We start from the raw sequence: 26,537 nt of genomic DNA on the forward strand, positions 1-26,537 counted from the left end.
CCAAACACGGCGGGGCCAAGACTGACCTGGGGTAGGGCACCCCAAAAAAACCCCAAAATGTCCCAAAATCCCCCTGGGACCCCAAAAACCCCCCTGGGGACCCCAAAAAACTCCCTGGGGACCCCAAAATCCTCCAAAACCACCCCAAAATCCCCCTGGGTCCCCACAAATCGTCATGGGGACCCCAAAAATCACCATGGGGACCCCAAAATCCCCCTGGGACCCCCCCAAACCCCCCCCCCCCCGCTCTCACCTGCCCCCTGGCCCCGCCCCCCCGTCTCACCTGCGCGTGGCCCCGCCCCTTTCCCGCCACGTGACCGCGCCCCTCCCCCGCAGGCTCTGGGGCTCCTGGGCGGGGCCCGAAGGCGACAAATTCGGGGCCCAGAAATACGAGGGGGGCACGGGCTGCTGGCAGGGGCCCAGCCGCGCCACCACGGTGAGTGACGTCATCGGTGTGACGTCATCGGTGTGACGTCATCTGTGTCACCTGTGTGTCACCTGTGTGTCACTGAACCCACCCCCGTGTCCCCAAACCCCGCCCCCAACCCCGCCCCGGCTGCTGGCAGGGCTCCACCTGTGCCACCACGGTGAGTGACGTCACCATGACGTCATCGGTGTCACCTGTGTGTCACTGAACCCCCCTGTGTGTCCCCAACCCCGCCCCAAACCCCGCCCCGGCTGCTGGCAGGGGCCCAGCCGCGCCACCACGGTGAGTGACGGCAGCGGTGTGACGTCATCGGTGACGTCATCGGTGTCACCTGTGTGTCACCTGTGTGTCACCTGTGTGTCACTGAACCCCCCCCTCCGTGTCCCCAAACCCCGCCCCCAACCCCACCTGGGCTGCTGGCAGGGCCCAGCGGTGCCGCCACGGTGAGTGACGGCTCTGTCACCTGTGTGACGTCACCTGTGTGATGTCATCTAAGTGTCACCTGAGCCCCCAAAATGTCCCCAGACCCCCCTGTCCCTGTCCCCTCCCCGGTGCCGCCAGGTGTGTCCCCAGTCTCTCAGCTGTGTCCCCAGGTGTGTCCCAGCTGTCTCAGGTGTCCCCTCCTCGGTCTCTCAGGTGTCCCCTGTCCCCAGCTGTCTCAGGTGTCCCCAGGTGTGTTCCCAGGTGTGTCCCAGCTGTCTCCAGGTGTCCCCAGGTGTCCCAGGTGTCCCCAGGTGTGTCCCAGGTCACTCAGGTGTGTCTCAGGTGTGTTCCCAGGTGTGTCTCAGCTGTCTCAGGTGTGTCCCCAGTCACTCAGGTGTGTCTCAGGTCACTCAGGTGTCCCCTCGTGTCCCCAGGTGTGCCCCAGGTGTCTCAGGTGTCCCCTCCCATCCCCAGGTGTGTCTCAGGTCACTCAGGTGTGTCCCCTCGTGTCCCCAGGTGTGTCTCAGGTGTCCCCGGTCACTCAGGTGTCCCCTCCCATCCCCAGGTGCGGCTCAGGTGTGTCCCAGGTGTCTCAGGTGTGTCTCAGGTCACTCAGGTGTCCCCCCCCTGTCCCCAGGTGCGGCTCAGGTGTGTCCCCAGTCACTCAGGTGTGTCTCAGGTCACTCAGGTGTCCCCCCCCCGTCCCCAGGTGCGGCTCAGGTGTGCCCCAGGTGTCTCAGGTGTGTCTCAGGTCACTCAGGTGTCCCCCCCCGTGTCCCCAGGTGCGGCTCAGGTGTGTCCCAGGTGTCTCAGGTGTGTCTCAGGTCACTCAGGTGTGCCCTCCCATCCCCAGGTGCGGCTCAGGTGTGTCTCAGGTGTGTCCCAGGTGTTTCAGGTGTGTCCCAGCTCTCTCAGGTGTCCCTGTCCCCATCCCCAGCTGTGTCCCAGGTGTCTCAGGTCACTCAGGTGTCTCAGGTGTGCCCCAGGTGTCTCAGGTGTGCCCCAGGTGTCTCAGGTGTGTCTCAGGTCACTCAGGTGTCCCTGTCCCCGTCCCCAGGTGTGTCTCAGGTGTGTCCCAGGTGTCTCAGGTGTGTCTCAGGTCACTCAGGTGTCCCCCCCCCCGTCCCCAGGTGCGGCTCAGGTGTGTCCCAGGTGTCTCAGGTGTGTCTCAGGTCACTCAGGTGTCCCCTCCCATCCCCAGGTGCGGCTCAGGTGCGCTCTGCAGACGGCGCTGGCGGCGGCGTCGGAGCCGAGCCGCTGCGAGTACCTGCTGGAGCTGGAGACGCCCGCGGCCTGCAGGGAGAGCCCCATGGGGCACGAGGAGCACGACGAGCTCTGAGCCCCGAAACTGCCCCAAATCACCCCAAAAATGTCCTGGAATTATCCCCAAAATATCCTGGAATTATCCAAAAAATATCCCTGAAAATATCCTGAAATTATCCTGGAATTATCCAAAAAATATCCCTGAAAATATCCAAAAATACCCTGCAGGGAGAGCCCCACGGGGCACGAGGAGCACGACGAGCTCTGAGCCCGAAATACACCCAAATCACCCCAAAAATGTCCTGGAATTATCCCCAAAATATCCTGGAATTATCCCCAAAATATCCCCAAAATATCCTGAAAGTATCCTGAAAATATCCTGGAATTATCCCTGAAATTATCCTGAAAATATCCCCCAAACCCTGCAGGGAGAGCCCGGCCGGGCACGAGGAGCACGACGAGCTCTGAGCCCCGAAACTGCCCCAAATCACCCCAAAAATGTCCTGGAATTATCCCCAAAATATCCTGGAATTATCCAAAAAATATCCCTGAAAAAATCCCAAAAATACCCTGCAGGGAGAGCCCCGCGGGGCACGAGGAGCACGACGAGCTCTGAGCCCAAAATACACCCAAATCACCCCAAAAATATCCACAAAATGTCCCCAAAATATCCTGGAATTATCAAAAAAATATCCCTGAAATTATCCCAAAATACTCCTGAAAATATCCAAAAAATACCCCTAAAATTGGCCCAAAATAGCCCCAAATGATCCCCAAAATATCCCTTAAAATATCCCAAAAAATGCCCCAGGGGAACATTCCAACCCCCCCAAATCCCCCAAAAATCCCCCAAAAAACTCCAAATCCCCCCCAAAAACCCCGAAAATTCCCCAAAAAACCCCAAAATTCCTCCCAAAAAAACCCCAAATCCCCCAAAAAAACTCCCCAAAACCCCCAAACTCCCTCGTGCCTCAGTTTCCCTTTTCCTGGGGTCCCAAATCTGGGGATTTTGGGGGCGTTTTCCCAGAATTCCGAGGGCTCTCCTGCCTCAGTTTCCCTTTTCTTTCAGAGACCAAATCTGGGAATTAAATTTGGGAATTTGGGGGGATTTCCCCTGAATTTTGGGGCATTCTTCCCTGAATTTTGGGGGATTATTCCCTGAATTTTGGGGATTTTCCCCTGAATTTTGGGGGGATTTTCTCTAAATTTTGGGGGAATTTTCCCTGAATTTTGGGGGATTTTTCCTGAATTTTGGGGGGATTTCCCTGAATTTTGGGGGAATTTCCCTGAAATTTGGGGGGATTTCCCCTGAATTTTGGGGGGGATTTTTCCCTGAATTTTGGGGGGATTTCCCTGAATTTTGGGGGGATTTTCTCTAAATTTTGGGGGATTTTTCCCTGAATTTTGGGGGAATTTCCCTGAAATTTGGGGGATTTTTCCCTGACTTTTGGGGGATTTCCCCTGAATTTTGGGGGGGATTTTTCCCTGAATTTTTGGGGGGATTTTTCCCTGAATTTTGGGGAGATTTTCCTGAATTATGGGGGGATTTTCCCCTGAATTCTGAGGCGATTTTCTCTGAATTTTGGAGGAATTATTCCCTGAATTTTGGGGTTTTTTCCTCCGAATTTTGGGGGGATTTCCCTGAATTTTGGGGAATTTCCTGCTCAGTTTCCCTCTCCCAAGGTCCATCCCAAACTCCCAAATCCCCAAATTTCGAGATGGGGAAAGGCCCAAAATCCAAAAAAAAACCTGGAAGGGAGAGGGTGAAATCCCCCAAACTGGGATTAAAAATAAAAATAAAAACTTTAAAAATAAAAAAATAAAAAATAGAAATTGAAACTTTATTTGGGAATAAAAGCGGGGGGGGGGAAAAAATCCCAAACTGGGATTAAAAATAAAAATAAAACCTTAAAAAATAAAATATAGAAATTGAAACTTTATTTGGGAATAAAAGGGGGGAAAAAAACCCAAACTGGGATTACTGGGATTAAAAAATATTTGGGAATAAAAGGGAAAAAAAAAACCAAAACTGGGATTAAAAATCAAAAAATTTATTTGGGAATAAAAGGGGAAATAAAAACCCAAACCAGGATGAAAAATAAAAATAGAAACTTTATTTGGGAATAAAAATCCCCCAAATTTTGGGGTCCGAGCGATGCCGGGGTTGGGAATTCCAAAATTCCCACGGGAATTCTTCCCCATCCCAAATTTTGGGGATATTTTTGGGGGGCTCTGGGTGTCGTGCTGGGGTTGGGAATTCCGGGATTCCCATGGGAATTTTTTCCCATCCCAAATTTTGGGGGCTCCAGGGTTGGGAATTCTGGGATTCCCACGGGAATTCCTCCCCATCCCAAATTTCTCCATCCCAGACTTTGGGGGGACTCCAGGGCTGGGAATTCCAGGATTCCCGTGGGAATTCCTCCCCATCCCAAATTTCGGGGGGTTCCAAGGATGGGAATTCCAGGATTCCCACATGAATTCCTCCCCATCCCGAATTTCGAGGCGCTCCAGGGCTGGGAATTCCGGGATTCCTGTGGGAATTTTTCCCAATCTCAAATTCTGGGGGACTCCAGGGCTAGAAATCCCAGGATTTCCTGGGGGGGGTTTTTCCCCATCCCAGATTTTGGGGTCTCTGGCGTTGGGAATTCCGGGATTCCCACGGGAATTCCTCCCCATCCCAGATTTTGAGGGGCTCCAGGGCTGGGAATTCCAGATTCCCGTGGGAATTTTTCCCCATCCCGAATTTCAGGGGGTTCCAAGGATGGGAATTTTGGGATTCCCATGGGAATTCTCCCCATCCCAAATTTCGAGGCGCTCCAAGATAGAAATTCCAGGATTCCCACAGGAATTCCTCCCCATCCCGAATTTCAAGGCGCTCCAGGGCTGGGAATTCCGGGATTCCTGTGGGAATTTTTTCCCATCCCAGATTTTGAGGGGCTCCAAGGATGGGAATTCCGGGATTCCCGCAGGAATTCCTGTCCGGGGGGCTGCGGGGGGCTCTGGGGCTGGGAATTCCAGGATTCCTGTGGGAATTTTTCCCCATTCCAAATTTCTCCATCCCAAATTTCGGGGGACTCTGGGTGTTGTGCCAGGGGTTGGGAATTCCTCCCCATCCCAGATTTCTCTGGGGCTGGGAATTCCTGGGATTCCTTGTGGGAATTTTTCCCCACCCCAAATTTCGATGGGCTCTAGGGTTGGGAATTCCAGGATTCCCGTGGGAATTTTTCCCCATCCCGAATTTCAGGGGGTTCCAAGGATGGGAATTTTGGGATTCCCACGGGAATTCCTCCCCATCCCAAATTTCGAGGCGCTCCAAGGATAGAAATTCCAGGATTCCCACAGGAATTCCTCCCCATCCCGAATTTCAAGGCGCTCCAGGGCTGGGAATTCCGGGATTCCCGTGGGAATTTTTTCCCATCCCAGATTTTGAGGGGCTGCAAGGATAGAAATTCCAGGATTCCCGTGGGAATTCCTCCCCCCCCCAAATCCCAGGCACGTTTTTGGGGTCAGAGCTCGTCGCGGGCGTCGCTCTCGTGCCGGGGCTGGGAATTCCAGGATTCCCGCGGGAATTCCTGCCCGTCCCAGACCCCGGGGGGCTGCGGGGGGCTCTGGGGCTGGGAGTTCCGGGATTCCCGCGGGAATTCCTGCCCGTCCCAGGTCCCGGGGGGCTGCGGGGGGCTCTCGGTGTCGCTGACGTAGCCGGGCTCCCCCGTGTAGTGCGTGGGGAAGAGCAGCAGCGGCTCCGCCGAGAACGCCAGCAGGTCCCGGCGCGGGAAGTGCCGCGAGTACTCGGGGCTGGGGGGAAACGGGGGAAAAACGGGTGAAAATGGGGAAAAAACGGGGGGAAATGGGGGGAAAATCCAGGGAAATGGGGGGAAATCCAGGAAATGGGGGGAAAATGGGGAAAAAACGGGGGGAAACGGGGAAAATCTGGGGGGAAATGGGGGGAAAATGGGAAAAAAATGGGGGGAAATGGGGGGAAATGGGGAAAATCGGGGGGGAAATGGGGGGAAAATCCAGGGAAATGGGGGGAAAATGGGAAAAAAAATGGGTGAAAATGGGGGGAAATGGGGAAAAAACGGGGGGAAACGGGTGAAAATGGGGAAAAAATCCAGGGAAATCTGGGGGGAAATGGGAAAAATGGGGGGAAATCCAGGGAAATGGGGGGAAAATGGGAAAAAATGGGGGGAAATGGGGAAAATTGGGGGGGAAATGGGGGGAAAATCCAGGGAAATGGGGGAAATCCAGGGAAATGGGGGGAAAATGGGGAAAAAACGGGGGGAAACGGGGAAAATCTGGGGGAAATGGGGGGAAAATGGGAAAAAAATGGGGGGAAATGGGGGGAAATGGGGGAAAATTGGGGGGGAAATGGGGGGAAAATCCAGGGAAATGGGGGGAAAATGGGAAAAAAATGGGTGAAAATGGGGGGAAATGGGGAAAAAACGGGGGGAAACAGGTGAAAATGGGGAAAAAATCCAGGGAAATCTGGGGGAAATGGGGAAAAATGGGGGGAAATCCAGGGAAATGGGGCGAAATGGGGAAAAATGGGGAAAATCTGGGGGGAAATGGGGGGAAAATGGGGAAAAATGTGGAAAATCTGGGGGGAAATGGGGGGAAAATGGGGAAAATCTGGGGGGAAATGGGGGGAAAATCTGGGGGGAAATGGGGGGAAAATGGGGAAAAATGTGGAAAATCTGGGGGGAAATGGGGGGAAAATGGGGAAAATCTGGGGGGAAATGGGGAAAATCTGGGGGAATGGGGAAAAATGCGGAAAATCTGGGGGGAATGGGGGGAAAATGGGGAAAATCTGGGGGGAAATGGGGGAAAATGGGGGAAATGGGGAAAATCTGGGGGGAAATGGGGGGAAATGGGGAAAAAATCCAGGGAAATCTGGGGGGAAATGGGGAAAAAATGGGGGGAAATCCAGGGAAATGGGGGGAAATGGGAAAAAAGGGGAAAATCTGGGGGGAAAATGGGGGGGGGAAACGGGGAAAATCTGGGGGGAAATGGGGGGAAAATGGGGAAAATCTGGGGGAAAATGGGGGGGAAACGGGGAAAATCTGGGGGGAAATGGGGGGAAATGGGGAAAATCTGGGGGGAAATGGGGAAAAAATCCAGGGAAATCTGGGGGGAAATGGGGAAAAATGGGGGGAAATCCAGGGAAATGGGGGGAAAATGGGGAAAAATGCAGAAAATCTGGGGGGGAAAATGGGGGAAAATGGGGAAAAACCGGGGGGAAACGGGTGAAAATGGGGAAAAAATCCAGGGAAATCTGGGGGGAAATGGGGAAAAATGGGGGGAAATCCAGGGAAATGGGGGGAAATGGGGAAAAATGGGGAAAATCTGGGGGGAAATGGGGGGAAAATGGGGAAAATCTGGGGGAAATGGGGGAAAAATGGGGAAAAATCCAGGGAAATGGGGGAAAATGAGGGGAGAGGTCCAGGAGAAGTGCCGTGAGTACTCAGGGCTGGGGAGAAAACGGGGGAAATGGGTGAAAATGGGGAAAAAATCAGGGGGAATCTGGGGGGAAATGGGAAAAAATTGGGGGAAATGGGAGAAAAAAGGGGAAAAATGACAGGAAAATGAGGGGAGAGATTCGGGAGAAGTGCCAGGAGTCCTCGGGGCTGGGGAAAATGGGGGGAAAGGGGGGGAAATGGGGAAAAAACAGGAAACAAATAGGGAGAAATGGAAGGAAATGGGGGAAAATGGAACCTGGGGTGCTGGTTGAACATGAGGGGCAGGAACTCGTCCCTGTATCCCATAAATCCCACATCCCACATTCCCAATCCCATAAATCCCATAAATCCCGTACCTGGCTGCCGGTCAAACATGAGGGGCAGGAACTCGTCCCTGTATCCCATAAATCCCATTTATCCCATAAATCCCTGACCCTAAATCTCACAAATCCCATAAATACCTGGGCTGCCGGTCGAACATGAGGGGCAGGAACTCGTCCCTGTATCCCATAAATCCCATAAATCCCTGACCCCAACATCCCATAAATCCCATATATCCCGTACCTGGGGTGCCGGTCGAACATGAGGGGCAGGAACTCGTCCCTGTATCCCATAAATCCCATTTATCCCATAAATCCCTGACCCCAATCCCATAAATCCCACAAACCCGATACCTGGGGTGCCGGTTCGAACATGAGGGGCAGGAACTCGTCCACCGGGATCATCTTGCCCAGGGGCTCAGCCACCAGATCCCATAAATCCACAAATCCCTGACCATAAATCCCATAAATCCCACATTCCCAATCCCATAAATCCCATAAATACCTGGGGTGCCGGTCGAACATGAGGGGCAGGAACTCGTCCACCGGGATCATCTTGCCAGGGGCTCGGCCGCCAGGAGCTTGCGGGCGCCGCGCAGGGACAGCGCGTAGCCCAGGCTCCAGTAGGAGTAGCCCGGGCGCAGCAGCTGCCGCACGCCCGGCACGCCGCGCTCCGCGCGCTCCGGCTCCAGACGCTTCCGGCCCAGGTAGCTGCGCACAGACAGGGGTCAGCGGGGTCAGCGGGATGATTGGGATCAATGGGATCAATAGGGCCATTGGGGTCAATGGAGTCAATGGGGTCACTGGGATGATTGGGATCAATGGGATCAATGAGGTCAATGGGGTCATTGGGGTCAATGGAGTCAATGGGGTCATTGGGATGATTGGGGTCAATGGGATCAATGAGGTCAACAGGGCCATTGGGGTCAGTGGGGTCAATGGGATCAATGGGATGACTGGGGTCAATGGGGTCACTGGAGTCAATGGGATCAACAGGGTCATTGGGGTCAATGGAGTCACTGGGATCAATGGGATGATTGGGGTCAATGGGATCAATGAGGTCAATAGGGCCATTGGGGTCAATGGGATCAATGGGATGATTGGGGTCAGTGGGATCAATGAGGTCAACGAGGTCATTGGAGTCAATGGAGTCAATGGGGTCAATGGGATCAATGGGGTCAATGTGACGAATGAGATTAATTGGGTCAATGGTATCAATGGGGTCAATGGCATCGGTGGGGTCATTGGATCAATGCGGTCAACAGGATCAATGAGATCAATTGGATAATTGGGATCAATGGAGTCAATGGGGTCATTGGGATCAATGGAGTCAATGGGGTCACTGGGATCAATGGGACAAATGTGGTCAACGGGATCAAAGGGATCAGTGGAATTTGGATCATTACAGCCAATGGGATCAATGGGGTCAATGGGATCAGTGGGGTCAATGGGATCAGTGGGGTCAATGGATCAATGGGATCAAGGGGGTCATACGGGTCATTGGGACCAGTGGAGTCAATGGGATCAATGAGATTAATCAGGTCATTAGGATCATTGGTATCAATGCAGTCAACAGGATCAATGAGATCAATGGGATAATTGGGATCAATGGAGTCAATGGGATCAATGGGATCATTGGGATGAACAGGATTAATGGGACAAATGCAGTCTATGGGATCAATGAGAACAGTGGGATATTGATCATTACAATCATTGGGATCAGTGGGGTCAATGGGATCAATGGTGTCATCGTGATGAATGAGATCAACGGGATCAGTGCAGTCAGCGGGGTCATTGGGCTCAGTGGGATTAATGGGATAATTGGGGTCATTGATGTCATTGGGATGAATGAGATCTCTATGGTCAATGGGATCAGTGGGGTCAGCGTGGTCATTGGATCAATGCAGTCAATGGGATCATTGGTGTCATTACGATGAATGAGATCAATGGGGTCAGTGGGATCAATGGGATCAATGGGATCAATGGGATCAATGAGCTCAATGGGATCAATGGGGTCAGAGGGACCAATGGGATGAATGCGATCAATGGGGTCAATAGGGTCAATGGGATCGATGGGGCCAATGGGATCAATGAGATCAGTGGGATCAATGAGCTCAATGGGATCAATGGGGTCAGAGGGACCAATGGGATGAATGCGATCAATGGGGTCAATGGGATCGATGGGGCCAATGGGATCAATGCGATCAATGGGATCAATGAGCTCAATGGGATCAATGGGGTCAGAGGGACCAATGGGATGAATGAGATCAATGGGGTCAATAGGGTCAATGGGATCGATGGGGCCAATGGGATCAATGAGATCAGTGGGATCAATGAGCTCAATGGGATCAATGGGGTCAGAGGGACCGATGGATGAATGAGATCAATGGGGTCAATAGGGTCAATGGGATCGATGGGGCCAATGGGATCAATGAGATCAGTGGGATCAATGAGCTCAATGGGATCAATGGGGTCAGAGGGACCGATGGGATGAATGAGATCAATGGGGTCAATAGGGTCAATAGGATCGATGGGGCCAATGGGATCAATGAGATCAGTGGGATCAATGCAGCCAACGGGGTCATGGGGGTCATTGGGCCCAGTGAGACCCATGAAGGCCTCAGGAAATGGGGAGCGCTGGGATGAGGATGATGAGGGTGATGAGGGTGATGACAGGATGAAGGCTCATACAAGGTCCCAGGGGACGGGGATGAGTTTAGGGATGAGGATAAGCTTTGGGATGTGGATGAGGATTGAGGTGAGGATGATGAGGGTGATGAAAACTCACACGAGGTCCCAGGGATTTGGACTGGGATGAGGATTAGTTTTGGGATGAGGATGATGAGAGTGATGAAGGCTCACATGAGGTCCCAGGGATTTAGACTGGGATGAGTTCTGGGATGAGGATGATGAGGGTGATGAAGATGATGAAGGCTCACATGAGGTCCCAGGGATTTAGACTGGGATGAGTTTTGGGATGAGGATGATGAGGGTGATGAAGGCTCACATGAGGTCCCAGGGGATTTGGACTGGGATAAGGATGATGAGGATGATGAGGGTGACGACGAAGGCTCACACGAGATCCAGGGGACTGGGATATCCGAGTTTCAGGATAAGGATGAGTTTTGGGATGAGGATGATGAGGGTGACGATGAAGGCTCACACGAGGTCCTAGGGGATTTGGACTGGGATGAGGATTGGGATGAGTTCTGGGATGAGGATGATGAGGGTGATGAAGGCTCACACGAGCTCCCAGGGGATTTGGAGTGGGATGAGGATTTGGGATGTGGATTTGGGATGAGGATGATGAGGGTGATGAGGATGATGAGGGTGATGAAGGCTCACACGAGGTCCCAGGGGATTTGGACTGGGATGAGGATTTGGGATGAGGATTTGGGATGAGGATGATGAGGGTGATGAGGATGATGAGGGTGATGAAGGCTCACACGAGCTCCCAGGGGATTTGGACTGGGATGAGGATTTGGGATGAGGATGAGGATGATGACGAAGGCTCACATGAGGTCCCAGTCGATGGCCGCCTCGTCCAGCTGCTCCATCAGCTCCGTCAGGCGGCTGCGGAAGAAAACCTCGAAGCGCAGATCGTCCTCGAACACCAGCGAGCGCCGCAGGCCCCGCGCCGAGATCTGGGACACCGGGAACGCCGGGAACGCCGGGAATGCCGGGAGGGACCACGGGAATAACAACGGGAATTCCAGGGAATGCCGGGAGGGACCACGGGAATAACAACGGGAACCGGGAGAGGACCCCGGGAATAACGGAATGGGGAGGGACCCCAGGAACAATGGGAACAGGGAGGGACCCTGGGAATAACGGGAACGCCAGGAGAGCCGCTCCCACCCTTGTGAATTCCCTGGATCCCCCTGGACCCTCTGGATTCTTCCAGACCCCCTGAATTCCCACCCCAAATCCCCGAATTTCCCCCTGCTCACCTCCTGCCAGATGCAGAAATGGATGAGGAAGCCTTTTAATTCCCAAAATCCCAGATCCCCTAGATTCCCAGATCCCCTGGACACCCTGGACCCTCCAAATTCCCGAATTCCCACCCCACCCAAATTCCCAAATTCCCACCTCAGATTCCCAAATTCCCACCCCAAATCCCCGAATTTCCCCTGCTCACCTCCTGCCAGACGCGGAAGTGGCTGAGGAAGCAGCAGCTCCTCTGGAATTCCCTGAATCTCCCCCAAATCCCAAATCCCCTGGACAGTCTGGATCCTTCTGGACCCCCAAATTCCCACCCCAAATCCCCCTCTCACCTCCTGCCAGACCTGGAAGTGGCTGAGGAAGCAGCGGCTGCTCTGGAATTCCCTGGATCCCCCTGGACCCCCTGAACCCTCTGGACCCTTCCGGACCCCCAAATACCCCAATTCCCACCCCAAATTCCCCAATTCCCGTCCCAAATTCCCGAATTTCCCCGTTGCTCACCTCCTGCCAGGCCTGGAAGTGGCTGAGGAAGCAGCGGCTCCCTCCCACCCTTGGGAACTCCCTGGACCCCCCAAATTCCCGAATCCCTGTCCCAAATTCCCAAATTCCTGTCCCAAATCCCTGTTCCTCACCTCCTGCCAGGCCTGGAAGTGGCTGAGGAAGCAGCGGCTCCTCTGGAATTCCCTGGGCTCCCTGACCCCCTGGACCCTTCTGGACCCCCAAATTCCCCAATTCCCACCTCAAATTCCCAAATTCCCACCCCAAACCCCCAAATTCCCGTCCCAAACCCCCGAATTTCCCCCAGCTCACCTCCTGCCAGGCCTGGAAGTGGCTGAGGAAGCAGCAGCTCCTCCGGAATTCCCTGAATCTCCCCAAAATCCAAATCCCCTGGACAGTCTGGATCCTTCTGGACCCCCAAATTCCCAATTCCCACCCCAAATTCCCCAATTCCCCCGTTGCTCACCTCCTGCCAGACCTGGAAGTGGCTGAGGAAGCAGCAGCTGCTCTGGAATTCCCTGGATCCCCCTGGACTCCCTGACTCCCTGGACCCCAAAATACCCCAATTCCCACCCAAAGTCCCCAATTCCCACCCCAAACCCCAAATTCCCACCCCAAATTCCCCAATTCCCACCCCAAATTCCCAAATTCCCGTCCCAAACCCCAAATTTCCCCGTTCCTCACCTCCTGCCAGGCCTGGAAGTGGCTGAGGAAGCAGCGGCTCCTCTGGAATTCCCTGGGCTCCCTGACCCCCCTGGACCCTTCTGGACCCCCAAATTCCCCAATTCCCCACCTCAAATTCCCAAATTCCCACCCCAAACCCCCAAATTCCCGTCCCAAATCCCCAAATTTCCCGGTTGCTCACCTCCTGCCAGGCCTGGAAGTGGCTGAGGAAGCAGCGGCTGCTCTGGAATTCCCTGGATCCCCCTGGACTCCCTGAACCCTCTGGACCCTTCTGGACCCCCAAATTCCCCAATTCCCACCCCAAATTCCCGTCCCAAAACCCCAAATTCCCCCTCTCACCTCCTGCCAGGCCTGGAAGTGGCTGAGGAAGCAGCCCACCTCGCCGCGGGTCAGGGGTCTCCCGTGGAAGGGGTCCCGGTACCCCGGCAGCATCCGCACCCCCAGCGCCTCCAGCTGGCTGCCGTTGAGCGCCCTGCGGAGCCCGGAAGGTTCCAGAAGGGAATTTGGGGGGCTCGGGGCGCCGCCCACCCCCCGGGGCTCACCGGCCGTCCACGGCCTCCAGCAGGCGCGGCGCCACGCCCAGGGCGTGCAGCGAGCGCAGCATCCGCGCCCGGCGCGCCGCGCGGCGCCGCAGGTTGATCAGGAACACCTGGGACGGGAAAATGGGGAAACTGGGGGGATTCACCCCGAAATCTGGGGGGAAATGGGGGGATTGGGGGGATTCACCCCGAAATCTGGGGGGGAATGGGGGGATTGGGGGATTCACCCCGAAATCTGGGGGGATTCACCCCGAAATCTGGGGGGAATGGGGGAAATTGGGGGGATTCACCCCGAAATCTGGGGGGATTCACCCCGAAATCTGGGGGGGGAATGGAGGGATTGGGGGGATTCACCCCGAAATCTGGGGGATTCACCCCGTAATCTGGGGGGGAATGGAGGGATTGGGGGGATTCACCCCGAAATCTGGGGGGAAATGGGGGGATTCACCCAAATCTGGGGGGATTCACCCCGAAATCTGGGCGGAAATGGGGGAAATTGGGGGGATTGACCCCGAAATCTGGGGGGAAATGCGGGGATATGGGGGAAATGGGGGGGAAATGGGGAAATTGGGGGGATTCACCCCGAAATCTGGGGGGAAATGGGGGGAAATGAGGAAAAATGGGGAAATTGGGGGGGGAAATGGGGAAATCTTGGGGGCATTGACCCCAAAATCTGGGGGGATTCACCCCGAAATCTGGGGGGATTCACCCCGAAATCTGGGGGGAAATGGGGGGGAAATGGGGAAATGGATGGGATTGACCTTGAAATCTGGGGGGAAATGGATGGGATTGACCCCAAAATCTGGGCGGAAATTGGGGGGAAATGGGGGGATTCACCCCGAAATCTGGGGGGGAATGAGGGATTGACCCCAAAATCTGGGGGAAATGGGGGGAAAATGGGGAAATTGGGGGCATTGACACCGAAATCTGGGGGGAAATGGGGGGGATTGACCCTGAAATCTGGGGGGGAATGGGGGGAAATGAGGGAAAAGTTGGGAAATCTGGGGGGGAACGGGGGGAAATGGGGGGATTCACCCCGAAATCTGGGGGGGAATGGGGAAAAATTGGGGAGAATATGGGGAAATTGGGGGGATTCACCCCGAAACCTGGGGGGAAATGGGGGGAAATGAGGGAAAAATGGGGGAAATCTGGGGGGAAATGGGGGCATTGACCCTGAAATCTGGGGGGAAATGGGGGGATTGACCCTGAAATCTGGGGGGAAATGGGGGGATTGACCCTGAAATCTGGGGGAAAATGGGGAAAAATTGCAAAAATGGGGGGAAATGGGGGGAGAAATGAGAAAATCTGGGGGGAAATGGGGAAAAATTGGGGGGAAATGGGGGGATTGACCCCAAAATCCGGGGAAAAATGGGGGGAAAATGGGGAAAAATGGGGGACTGACCCTGAAATCTGGGGGAAAATGGGGGAAAAATTGGGGGAAATGACGAAATTGGGAGGATTGACCCCAAAATCCTGGGGAAAATGGGGAAAATGGAGGGAAATGGAGAAAAAATGGGGAAATCAGGAGGAAAAATGGGGAAAAATTGGGGGGGAAATGGGGAAAGTGGGGGGGAAATGGGGGGATTGACCCTGAAATCCGAGGGAAAATAGGGAAAAAATTCGGAAAAATGGGGGAAATGGGGAAAAATCTGGGGGAAAATGGGCAAATATGGGGGGATTCACCCGCAATGTGGGGGAAATCTGGGGGTATTCGCCCAAAATCCAGAGGGAATGGGGAAATCTGAAGGGATTCACTCAAAATCAGAGAGGAAAATGGGGAAATTCATCCCAAAATCCATATGGGAATGGGAGAATCTGCCCCAAATCCGGGGGAAATGGAGAAATCCAGAAATAAAGGGGAAAAATGACCCAAAATCCAGAAAAATTTGTGGAAACGACCCAAAATCCCAAGGAAAAGGAGGAAAATGACTCAAAATCCCAAGGGAAAGGTGGAAAATGACCCAAAATCCCAAGGAAAAGGAGGAAAACGACCCAAAATCCAGAAAAAAAGGAAGGAAAATGACCCAAAATCCCATGGAAAAGGAGGAAAATGACCCAAAATCCCAAGGGAAAGGCGGGAAAAGACCCAAAATCCCAAGGGAAAGGTGGGAAAAGACCCAAAATCCCAAGGAAAAGGAGGAAAACGACCCAAAATCCCAAGGGAAAGGAGGAAAACGACCCAAAATCCCAAGGAAAAGGAGGAAAACGACCCAAAATCCCAAGGAAAAGGAGGAAAACGACCCAAAATCCCAAGAAAAAGGTGGAAAATGACCCAAAATCCCAAGAAAAAGGTGGAAAATGACCCAAAATCCCAAGGGAAAGGAGGAAAACGACCCAAAATCCCAAGGAAAAGGAGGAAAATGACCCAAAATCCCAAGGGAAAGGAGGGAAAAGACCCCAAACCCTGAGGGGAGGGGGATTCCGGCCGGAATTCCGAGGGAGGGGCTCCCACCTCATCGAATCCCAGCTTGTCCAGGACCTTGGGAGGGACCCACACGTGGGGGGAGGGCTCGGCCGGAGGGAGCTTCACTGTGGGAACGGGAGAATCCCGTGGGAACGGGGCCAAATCCATGGAATGGGGCCAAAATCCCACGGGAACGGGGCCCAAATCCATGGGAATGGGGCCAAAATCCCCTGGGAATGAACCCCAAATCCATGGGAACAGGAGAATCCCGTGGGAATGGGGCCCAAATCCATGGGAATGAGCCCCTAAATCCCATGGGAATGGGAGAATCCCGTGGGAATGGGGCCAAAATCCCATGGGAACGGGAGAATCCTGTGGGAATGGGGCCAAAATCCCGTGGGAACGGGGCCCAAATCCATGGGAATGAGCCCCTAAATCCCATGGGAATGGGAGAATCCCATGGGAATGGGGCCAAAATCCATGGGAATCAGTCCCAAATCCCATGGGAATCAGTCCCAAATCCCAAAGGAATCAACCCCAAATCCCATCAGGAATCAGCCCCAAATACCAAAGGAATCAACCCCAAATCCCATGGGAATCAGCCCCAGATCCCATCAGGAATCAGCTCCAAATCCCAAAGGATTCAGCCCCAAATTCCACGGGAATCAACCCAAATCCCACCATGAATCAGCCCCAAATTCCACGGGAATCAACCCAAATCCCACCATGAATCAGTCCCAAATCCCAAAGGAATCAACCCAAATCCCACCATGAATCAGTCCCAAATCCCAAAGGAATCAACCCAAGTCCCATGGGAATCAGCCCCAGATCCCAGCAGGAACATTTCCCATCCCAGAGGTCAACAATTCCCAGTCCCAGGGGTCCCATCCCAGGATCCCTCCCTCCCCCCTCCATCCCGAGGCCCTGAATCCTTTGGGATCGTTTGGGATCCTTTGGGATCCCTCCCTCTCCCACAATCCCAAGATCCTGAATCCATTGGGATCCTTTGGGTTCCTTTGGGATCCTTCTCTCCCTCCCAATCCCAAGTTCCTGGATCCTTTGGGATCCCTCCCTGCCCCACACCCCCAAATCCCTGGATCCCTCGGGCCGACCCCGAGGCCCCGGATCCACCGGGATCCATCGGGATCCTTTGGGATCCGCGGGGATCTCACCCATGATCTCCAGCTGGACGTGCAGGAAGTTCTCGGCCTCGTCCCGCAGGGAGCTCTGGGAGCGCAGCGGCACCGGCAGGAACCCGAACTGCTCCCGGTTGGACACAAACATCTGCACCCCTGGAATGGGATCGGGAATAACGGGATTGGGATTGGGATTGGGATTGGGATTGGGATCGGCACCGGCAGGAACCCGAACTGCTCCCGGTTGGACACGAACATCTGCACCCCTGGAACACCGGGAATAACGGGATTGGGATTGGGATTGGGATCGGCACCGGCAGGAACCCGAACTGCTCCCGGTTGGACACGAACATCTGCACCCCTGGAACACCGGGAATAACGGGATTGGGATTGGGATTGGGATCGGCACCGGCAGGAACCCGAACTGCTCCCGGTTGGACACGAACATCTGCACCCCTGGAACACTGGGAATAACGGGATTGGGATTGGGAATAACGGGAGTCGGAATAACGGCAGGCGGTGGTGAAGACGATGATGTCATCCCAACCCAACCCAACAATCCCAACCCAACCCAACCCAACAATCCCATCCCATGCTCACCAGCGTGCCGGCGGGCGGCGGCGAAGACGATGATGTCATCATAACCCAACCCAACCCAACCCAACAATCCCAATGTTCATCCTCACCGGCGTGCCGGCGGGCGGCGGCGAAGACGATGATGTCATCCCAACCCAACCCAACCCAACAATCCCAACCCAACCCAACCCAACGCCCATTGTCATCCTCACCGGTGTGCCGGCAGGCGGTGGTGAAGACGATGATGTCATCCCAACCCAACCCAACCCAACCCAACAATCCCAACCCAACCCAACCCAACGCCCATTGTCATCCTCACTGGCGTGCCGGCGGGCGGCGGCAAAGACAATGATGTCATCATAACCCAACCCAACCCAACCCAACAATCCCAACCCAACCCAACACCCATTGTCATCCTCACCGGTGTGCCGGCGGGCGGCGGCGAAGACGATGATGTCATCATAACCCAACCCAACCCAACCCAACAATCCCAACCCAACCCAACGCCCATTGTCATCCTCACTGGCGTGCCGGCAGGCGGCGGCGAAGACGATGATGTCATCCCAACCCAACCCAACCCAACAATCCCAACCCAACCCAACCCAACGCCCATTGTCATCCTCACCGGTGTGCCGGCGGGCGGCGGCGAAGACGATGATGTCATCATAACCCAACCCAACCCAACCCAACAATCCCAACCCAACCCAACGCCCATTGTCATCCTCACTGGCGTGCCGGCAGGCGGCGGCGAAGACGATGATGTCATCCCAACCCAACCCAACCCAACAATCCCAACCCAACCCAACCCAACGCCCATTGTCATCCTCACCGGCGTGCCGGCAGGCGGCGGCGAAGACGATGATGTCATCCCAACCCAACTCAACCCAACAATCCCAACGCCCATGCCCATCCTCACCGGCGTGCCGGCAGGCGGCGGCGAAGACGATGATGTCGTCGAAGGCGCCGCTGTAGCCGGGCGGCGGCGGGTGGAAGGCCAGGCTCCGCGAGCGCTCGCGCCGCAGGTCCAGCAGGAAGGTGGAGTGCACCATGGGCACCGCGAAGCAGCCCCGGCGCTCCCGGCGCCGGATCGGCAGGTAGGCAGGGGTGCGGCGGTAATAGCCCTGCCGACGGGAGTGACCGCCGGGAGTGACCACCCGGGACTGACCACTGGGAGTGACCACCGGGAAATGGGGAGTGACCACCGGGAGTGACCGCTGGGAGTGACCACCGGGAGTGACCACTGGGAGTGACCACCGGGAATGGGGAGTGACCACCGGGAGTGACCACTGGGAGTGACCACTGGGAGTGACCACCGGGAATGGGGAGTGACCACCGGGAGTGACCGCTGGGAGTGACCACCTGGAGTGACCACTGGGAGTGACCACCGGGAGTGACCACCGGGAATGGGGAGTGACCACCGGGAGTGACCGCCAGGAGTGACCACCGGGAGTGACCACCGGGAGTGACCGCTGGGAATGGGGAGTGACCACTGGGAGTGACCACCGGGAGTGGCCACTGGGAATGGGGAGTGACCGCCGGGAGTGACCACCAGGAGTGACCGCTGGGAGTGACCACTGGGAATGGGGAGTGACCGCTGGGAGTGACCACCAGGAGTGACCACCAGGAGTGGCCACTGGGAATAGGGAGTGACCAGCAGGAGTGACCACTGGGAATGGGGAGTGACCAGCAGGAGTGACCACTGGGAGTGACCACTGGGAATGGGGAGTGACCGCTGGGAGTGACCACCAGGAGTGACCACCGGGAGTGGCCACTGGGAATAGGGAGTGACCAGCAGGAGTGACCACTGGGAATGGGGAGTGACCAGCAGGAGTGACCACTGGGAATGGGGAGTGACCGCCGGGAGTGACCAGCAGGGAGTGACCACTGGGAGTGACCACTGGGAATGGGGAGTGACCAGCAGGAGTGACCACTGGGAATGGGGAGTGACCGCCGGGAGTGACCAGCAGGAGTGACCGCTGGGAATGGGGAGTGACCACTGGGAGTGACCACTGGGAGTGACCACTGGGAATGGGGAGTGACCACTGGGAGTGACCACTGGGAGTGACCACTGGGAATGGGGGAGTGACCAGCAGGAGTGACCACTGGGAATGGGGAGTGACCACTGGGAGTGACCACTGGGAGTGACCACTGGGAATGGGGAGTGACCACTGGGAGTGACCACTGCGAGTGACCACTGGGAGTGACCACTGGGAATGGGGAGTGACCGCCGGGAGTGACCAGCAGGAGTGACCACCAGGAGTGACCGCTGGGAATGGGGAGTGACCACTGGGAGTGACCACAGGGAATGGGGAGTGACCACTGGGAATGACCATTGGGAGTGACCACTGGGAATGGGGAGTGACCACTTACAGTGACCACCGGGAGTGACCACTGACAGTGACCACTGGGAATGGAGCTGGGAATGTGGGAATGGGCCACACTCTCCCCTGTTGGTGCCCTCACCTGTCGGTGCCCTCACCTGTGCCCCAGCCTCACCTGTCAGTGCCCCACCCTCACCTGTGCCCCACCCTCACCTGTGCCCCACCCTCACCTGTGCCCCACCCTCACCTGTGCCCCAGCCTCACCTGTCAGTGCCCCCACCCTCACCTGTGCCCCAGCCTCACCTGTCGGTGCCACCACCCTCACCTGTGCCCCCACCCTCACCTGTCGGTGCCCCACCCTCACCTGTGCCCCAGCCTCACCTGTCAGTGCCCCACCCTCACCTGTGCCCCACCCTCACCTGTGCCCCACCCTCACCTGGGCGGTGATGCCCACCCTCACCTGTGCCCCACCCTCACCTGTGCCCCACCCTCACCTGTCGGTGCCCCACCCTCACCTGTCGGTGCCCTCACCTGTGCCCCAGCCTCACCTGGGCGGTGATGCCGCACCAGAAGTTGGAGTAGGCGGCGCGCGAGTCGAGCATGGGCGCCACCACGGTTCTGTTCTCGGCCAGCAGCACGGCCAGCGTGTCGGGGTTCACCAGCACGTTGTCTGCGTCCAGGAACTGCAACAGGGACACACCTGGGCACACCTGGGACACACCTGTGTCACACACCTGTCACACCTGGGACACACCTGTCACACCCCCAGCGTGTCGGGGTTCACCAGCACGTTGTCTGCGTCCAGGAACTGGGGACAACGGGGACACAAACACACCTGTCACACCTGTGTCACACACCTGTCACACACCTGGGACACACCTGGGACACCCCCCAGCGTGTCGGGGTTCACCAGGACATTGTCTGCGTCCAGGAACTGGGGATAGAGACACACCTGGGCACACCTGGGCACACCTGGGACACACCTGTGTCACACACCTGTCACACCCCCAGCGTGGCGGGGTTCACCAGGACATTGTCTGCGTCCAGGAACTGGGGACAACGGGGACATCTCTGACAGCTGGGACACACCTGTGACACCTGTCACACCTGGGACACACCTGTCACACCTGGGACACACCTGGGACACCTGTCACACCTGTCACACACCTGGGACACACCTGTGTCACACACCTGTCACACCCCCAGCGTGGCGGGGTTCACCAGGACATTGTCTGCGTCCAGGAACTGGGGACAACGGGGACATCTCTGACACCTGGGACACACCTGTGACACCTGTCACACCTGGGACACACCTGTCACACCTGGGACACACCTGGGACACCTGTCACACCTGTCACACACCTGGGACACACCTGGGACACCTGTCACACCTGTCACACACCTGGGACACACCTGTCACGCACCTGTGATACACCTGGGAACACCTCAGGGCCCCCTCCCCAAATTCAGGACCCCCCCAGTTCAGACACAGCCACACCTGGGCCTGGCTGTCCCCAGTGTCCCCCACCCTGGGGCTGCGTTTGTCCCTTCTGGGGGGGCTCTTCCCCCTCCCCAAGGCTCAGGGACCTTTGGGGACCCCTCCCAAAATTGGGGGACCCCCTCCCCAAATTCAGAATGCCTCAAAATCAAACACATCCACACTCAGACCTGGGTGTCCCCAGTGTCCCCCACCCTGGGGCTGCGTTTGTCCCCTCTGGGGGGACTTTTCCCCCCACCCCCGGGCTCAGGGACCCCTGGGGACCCCTGGGGACCCCTCCCCACATTTGGGGACCCCTCCCCAAATTCAGAACCCCCCAGTTCAGTCACAGCCACACCCACCCTTGGGTGTCCCCCACCCTGGGGCTGCGTTTGTCCCCTCTGGGGGGGCTCTTCCCCCTCCCCAAGGCTCAGGGACCCCTGGGGACCCCTCCCAAAATTGGGGACCCCCTCCCCAAATTCAGAATGCCTCAAAATCAAACACATCCACACTCAGACCTGGGTGTCCCCAGTGTCCCCCACCCTGGGGCTGCGTTTGTCCCCTCTGGGGGGGCTCTTCCCCCCACCCCGGGGCTCAGTGACCCCTGGGGACCCCTGGGGACCCTTGGGGACCCCTCCCCAAATTCAGAACCCCCCAATTCAGACACAGCCACACCTGGGCCTGGGTGTGCCCCACCCTGGGCCTGCGTTTGTCCCCTCTGGGGGGGCTCTTCCCCCCACCCCCGGGCTCAGGGACCCCTGGGGACCCCTGGGGACCCCTCCCCACATTTGGGGGCCCCCTCCCCGAATGGGGGCCCCCTCCCCAGCTGCAGCCCCTACCAGCAGGTAGTCGGCCCACATGGCGCGGGCGGCCTCCAGCGCCTCCTGCCGCAGCCGCATCACGTGCTCGTAGCGCGCGGGGCTCCAGTGCTTGGGGCCCTCCTCGTCGGGGAAGGACCTGGGGGCACGGCGGGCTCAGGCACCCCAAAATACCGGGAGAGACCCCCAAATCCCGGGAGAGACCCCCCCAAATCCCGGGAGAGACCCCCGAAATCCAGGGACCCACAGGGACACCCAAAACCTGGGGATACTCCCAAAATCTGGGGACTCCTTCCCCTAAATTTGGGATTCTATTTGTCTGGGAAGGACCTGGGGGCACGGCGGGCTCAGGCACCCCAAAATACCGGGAGAGCCCCCCAAATCCCGGGAGAGACCCCCCAAACCCGAGAGACCCTCCCCCCCCCCAAATCCAGGGACCTACAGGGACCCTCAACACCTGGGGATACTCCCAGAATTTGGGGACTCCTCCCGCTAAATTTGGGATTCTATTTATCTGGGAAGGAGCTGGGGGGCACCGGGGGGGCACCTCAGACACCCCAAAATCCGGGGAGACCCCCCCAAATCTGGGGAGAGACCCCCAAACCCGGGGGACCCACAGGGACCCCCAAAACCTGGGGACGGTGCCAAAATTTGGGGACTCCTCCACCCAAACTTGGAAGGACCTGGGGGGCACCTCAGAAACCCCAAAATCCCGGGAGACACCCCAAAACCCGGGGAGACCCCCCCCACATCTGAGGAGAGACCCCCAAAACCCGGGAGAGACCCCCGAAATCGGGGGACCCACAGGGACACCCAAAACCTGGGGACAGTCCCAGAATTTGGGGACTCCTCCCCCCAAATTTGGGCCCCTCCTCGTCGGGGAAGGACCTGGGGGCAGGGGGGGCTCAGGTACCCCAAAATCCCGGGAGACCCCCCCAAAGACAGTTTTGAGTCCCCCCCAAAACGTGTCTGTGCCCCCTGAAGACGTGGCAGAGCCCCCCAAAGCCCCCCAGGAGCCCCAAAATGGTGTCAGAGCCCCCCAAGATCCCCAAAGCTGGTTCAGAGCCCCCCAAAATGTGTCAGAGCCCCCCAAAGGCAGTTCAGAGCCCACCAGGAGCCCCCCAAGGTGGTTCAGAGCCCCCCAAAATGTGTCTGAGCCCCCCCAAAGGTGGTTCAGAGCCCCCCAAAATGTGTCAGAGCCCCCCAAAGGCAGTTCAGAGCCCCCCAGGAGCCCCCCAAGGTGGTTCAGAGCCCCCCAAAATGTGTCAGAGCCCCCCAAAGGTGGTTCAGAGCCCCCCAGGAGCCCCCCCAAAGGTGGTTCAGAGCCCCCCAAAGCCCCCCAAGACGCCCCCAAAGGCGGTTCACAGCCCCCCAAAATGTGTCAGAGCCCCCCAAAGGCAGTTCAGAGCCCCCTAAGATCCCCAAAGGCAGTTCAGAGCCCCCCAGGAGCCCCCCAAAGGCAGTTCAGAGCCCCCCAAAATGTGTCAGAGCCCCCCCAAAGGCGGTTCAGAGCCCCCCGGGGCCCCCAGACCCACGTGGGCTGCTCCTGGTGCCTCCAGAGCACGCGGTGGTAGCGGCCCCGCACGCGGCCCAGCCACTCGGCCAGCAGCGCCGAGGTGTTGTCCACGCTGTGGTCAGCGGCCACCCTGAGGGGACACGGGGACACACGGGGTCACTCGGGGTCACACAGGATCACATGGGGTCACTCGGGGTCACACGGGGTCACACGGGGTCACACAGGGGTGTGACACACAGGGGAGTTCATACAGGGTCACACAGGGACAGTGTCACACACGGGGTCAGTGTCACACACACAGCCAGAGGTGTCCACGCTGTGGTCAGCGGCCACCCTGAGGGGACACGGGGACATCTCAGTGTCACAGGGGGTCACTCGGGGTCACACACGGGTGTGACATACACACAGGGTCACACACAGGGTCAGTGTCACACACAGGGTCAGTGTCACACACAGGGACAGCGTCACACCCAGCCAGAGGTGTCCACGCTGTGGTCAGCGGCCACCCTGAGGGGACACGGGGTCACAGAGGAGTGTCACACCCAGGGGAGATCACACAGTGTCACACAGGGACAGTGTCACACACACAGGGACAGTGTCACACAGTGTCACACACAGGGGCAGTGTCACACAGGGTCACACAGTGTCACACACAGGGTCAGTGTCACACACAGTGTCACACACAGTGTCACACACAGTGTCACACACAGGGACGGTGTCACACAGGGATCCCCTCCCTGAGCACTCCCCACACTCCCCTCACTCACACAGGTCCCACAGTGTCCCCAATGTCCCCACACCCCCAGTGTCCCCAGCCCCACCAGAGCCCCATCCTGTCCCTGGGGTGCCGTGTCCCCTCAGTGTCCCCAGTGTCCCAAGTGTCCCCAGCCCCACCAGAGCCCCATCCTGTCCCTGGGGTGCCGTGTCCCCCCAGTGTCCCCAGTGTCCCCACAGCCCTCAGTGTCCCCAATGTCCCCCCGTTGTCCCCAGCCCCACCAGAGCCCCATCCTGTCCCTGGGGTGCCGTGTCCCCCCCAGTGTCCCCACACCCCTCAGTGTCCCCAATGTCCCCAGTGTCCCCAGCCCCACCAGAGCGCCATCCTGTCCTTGGGGTGCCGCAGCCTCTCGAGCCCTCCCAGCACCAGCGGCAGCGCGTGGGCCGCGTTCCGCGCCAGCAGCGCCACGGCCACGCGCGGCGGCCGCAGCGGCGACTCCGGGTTCCAGCGCTCCTCGGGGAAATAGCCGGCGGCCGGGCCGGGCCCCAGGCCCAGGCGGAGCCGCCCGGAGGAGCCGCCCGGGCCGCGCTCCGGCCCCGCCAGCAGCAGCAGCAGCAGCAGCGGCCACGGCCGCGCCGCCATCTTGGGCCGCCCTCACGCTGGCCACGCCCTTCTCCCTCAGGCGCCTCACGCTGGCCACGCCCTTCTCCCTCAGGCGCCTCACGCTGGCCACGCCCTTCTCCCTCAGGCGCCTCACGATGGCCACGCCCACGCGCGCGCTGATTGGTTAATCCGCGCTGTGACCACGCCTATAAATGCCATATATGGGGTTGGCCGTGAAGCCGCGCCCCGTGTTATTGCCATATGTGGCATTGCTTTGGCCACGCCCACTAGGCGGTGCTATGAGGCCACGCCCCGTTGGTAGCTATATATGGTTATGCCGCCTAGCCACGCCTACATAACCATATATGGAGTAGAAGCTATGAGGCCACGCCCGCTGTATATCCATATATGGGGATGAAGGGTGGTCACGCCCCCTAGTGGCCACGCCCCCTGCTTCCCTCAGGGATTTTTCCCTAAAAAATTTTCATTTTCTGAGGATTTTTAACTCCGAATTTTCCCGTTTTTTTCAAAGGGTTTCACCACCGAAATTCCAAATGGGAATAAAGGGAGAGAGATGGGGAAAAATGAGGGGAAAAAGAGGGGGAAAATGGGGGGAAAAAGGGGAGAAAAAGGGGGAAAATAGGAGAAAAAAAGGGAAAGAAATGGAAATAAAGGAGGAAAAATGGGATAAATGGAAATAAATGGGAATAAAATGGGAAAAAAGGGGAAAAAGTTGAAAAAAGGGGAAAAAAGAGGAGAAAAAGTGGAAATGAGGGAAAGAAATTGGAATGAAGGAGGAAAAATGGGGAAAAATTGAAATAAATGGGAATCAAGGGGGAAAGGAAAAAAAAAGGAGGGGAAAAATAAGAAAAAAGTTGAAAAAAAGGGGAAAAAGTGGAAAAAGGGGGAAAAAAGAGGAGAAAAAAGGGGAAATAAGGGAAAGAAATGGGAATAAAGGAGGGGAAAAACTGGAAATAAATGGGAATGAAAGGGGGGATTAAAGGGGGGAAAAGGAAAAAAGGAAAAATAGGAGGGGAAAAATAAGAAAAAAGTTGAAAAAAGGGGAAAAAAGAGGAAAATAAATGAAAATAAGGGAAAGAAAAGGGAACTAAGGAAGAAAAAATGGTGAAAAATGGAAATAAATGGGAATAAAAGGGGAAAAAAGGGGGGAAAAAAGCAAAAAAAAGGTGGAAAAACCAAAAAAAAAAAAGAAATAAAAGTGACTGAGCAGGGATATTTGGGAGGGGGGATGGGCTGAGGCCGCTGGGATATTTTGGGATTTTTTGGGATTTTTTGGGAGGGGGCGGAGCCGGGAAGGTCCGGAATGAAAAGTTCCTTTCACGGGGAAAATTCCTGAGGGAAGGCGGCAGCGGCGGGAATTTCCTGGAGAAAAATCTGATTTTTTCAGCTCAATTTTCT

At 56.8% G+C, this 26,537-nt stretch overlaps 2 protein-coding genes across 2 annotated transcripts; one reads left to right on the forward strand and one right to left on the reverse strand.

Moving 5' to 3' along the window:
• Positions 1 to 196: 196 nt before the first annotated feature.
• Positions 197 to 2,920, forward strand: PRKCSH (PRKCSH beta subunit of glucosidase II). The gene is made up of 2 exons (XM_064401987.1): positions 197 to 436; positions 2,052 to 2,920. The coding sequence occupies exons 1-2, from the start codon at positions 197 to 199 to the stop codon at positions 2,187 to 2,189; spliced, it is 378 nt and encodes a 125-aa protein (XP_064258057.1). The 3' UTR covers positions 2,190 to 2,920.
• A 1,285-nt stretch (positions 2,921 to 4,205) lies between these two features.
• On the reverse strand, positions 4,206 to 25,193 carry LOC135288707 (procollagen galactosyltransferase 1-like). Its single transcript, XM_064402105.1, is given in 13 exon segments — positions 4,206 to 5,908; positions 8,395 to 8,449; positions 8,452 to 8,600; positions 11,406 to 11,533; positions 13,353 to 13,485; positions 13,556 to 13,662; positions 16,005 to 16,081; positions 17,129 to 17,248; positions 18,585 to 18,789; positions 20,538 to 20,672; positions 22,306 to 22,423; positions 23,820 to 23,930; positions 24,889 to 25,193. Coding segments are annotated over 13 exon segments (1,896 nt in total). The 5' UTR covers positions 25,158 to 25,193; the 3' UTR covers positions 4,206 to 5,619.
• Positions 25,194 to 26,537: the final 1,344 nt, after the last annotated feature.

Source organism: Passer domesticus, chromosome 34 (genome assembly GCF_036417665.1).
Source record: "Passer domesticus isolate bPasDom1 chromosome 34, bPasDom1.hap1, whole genome shotgun sequence".
Lineage (NCBI taxonomy): Eukaryota > Metazoa > Chordata > Aves > Passeriformes > Passeridae > Passer > Passer domesticus.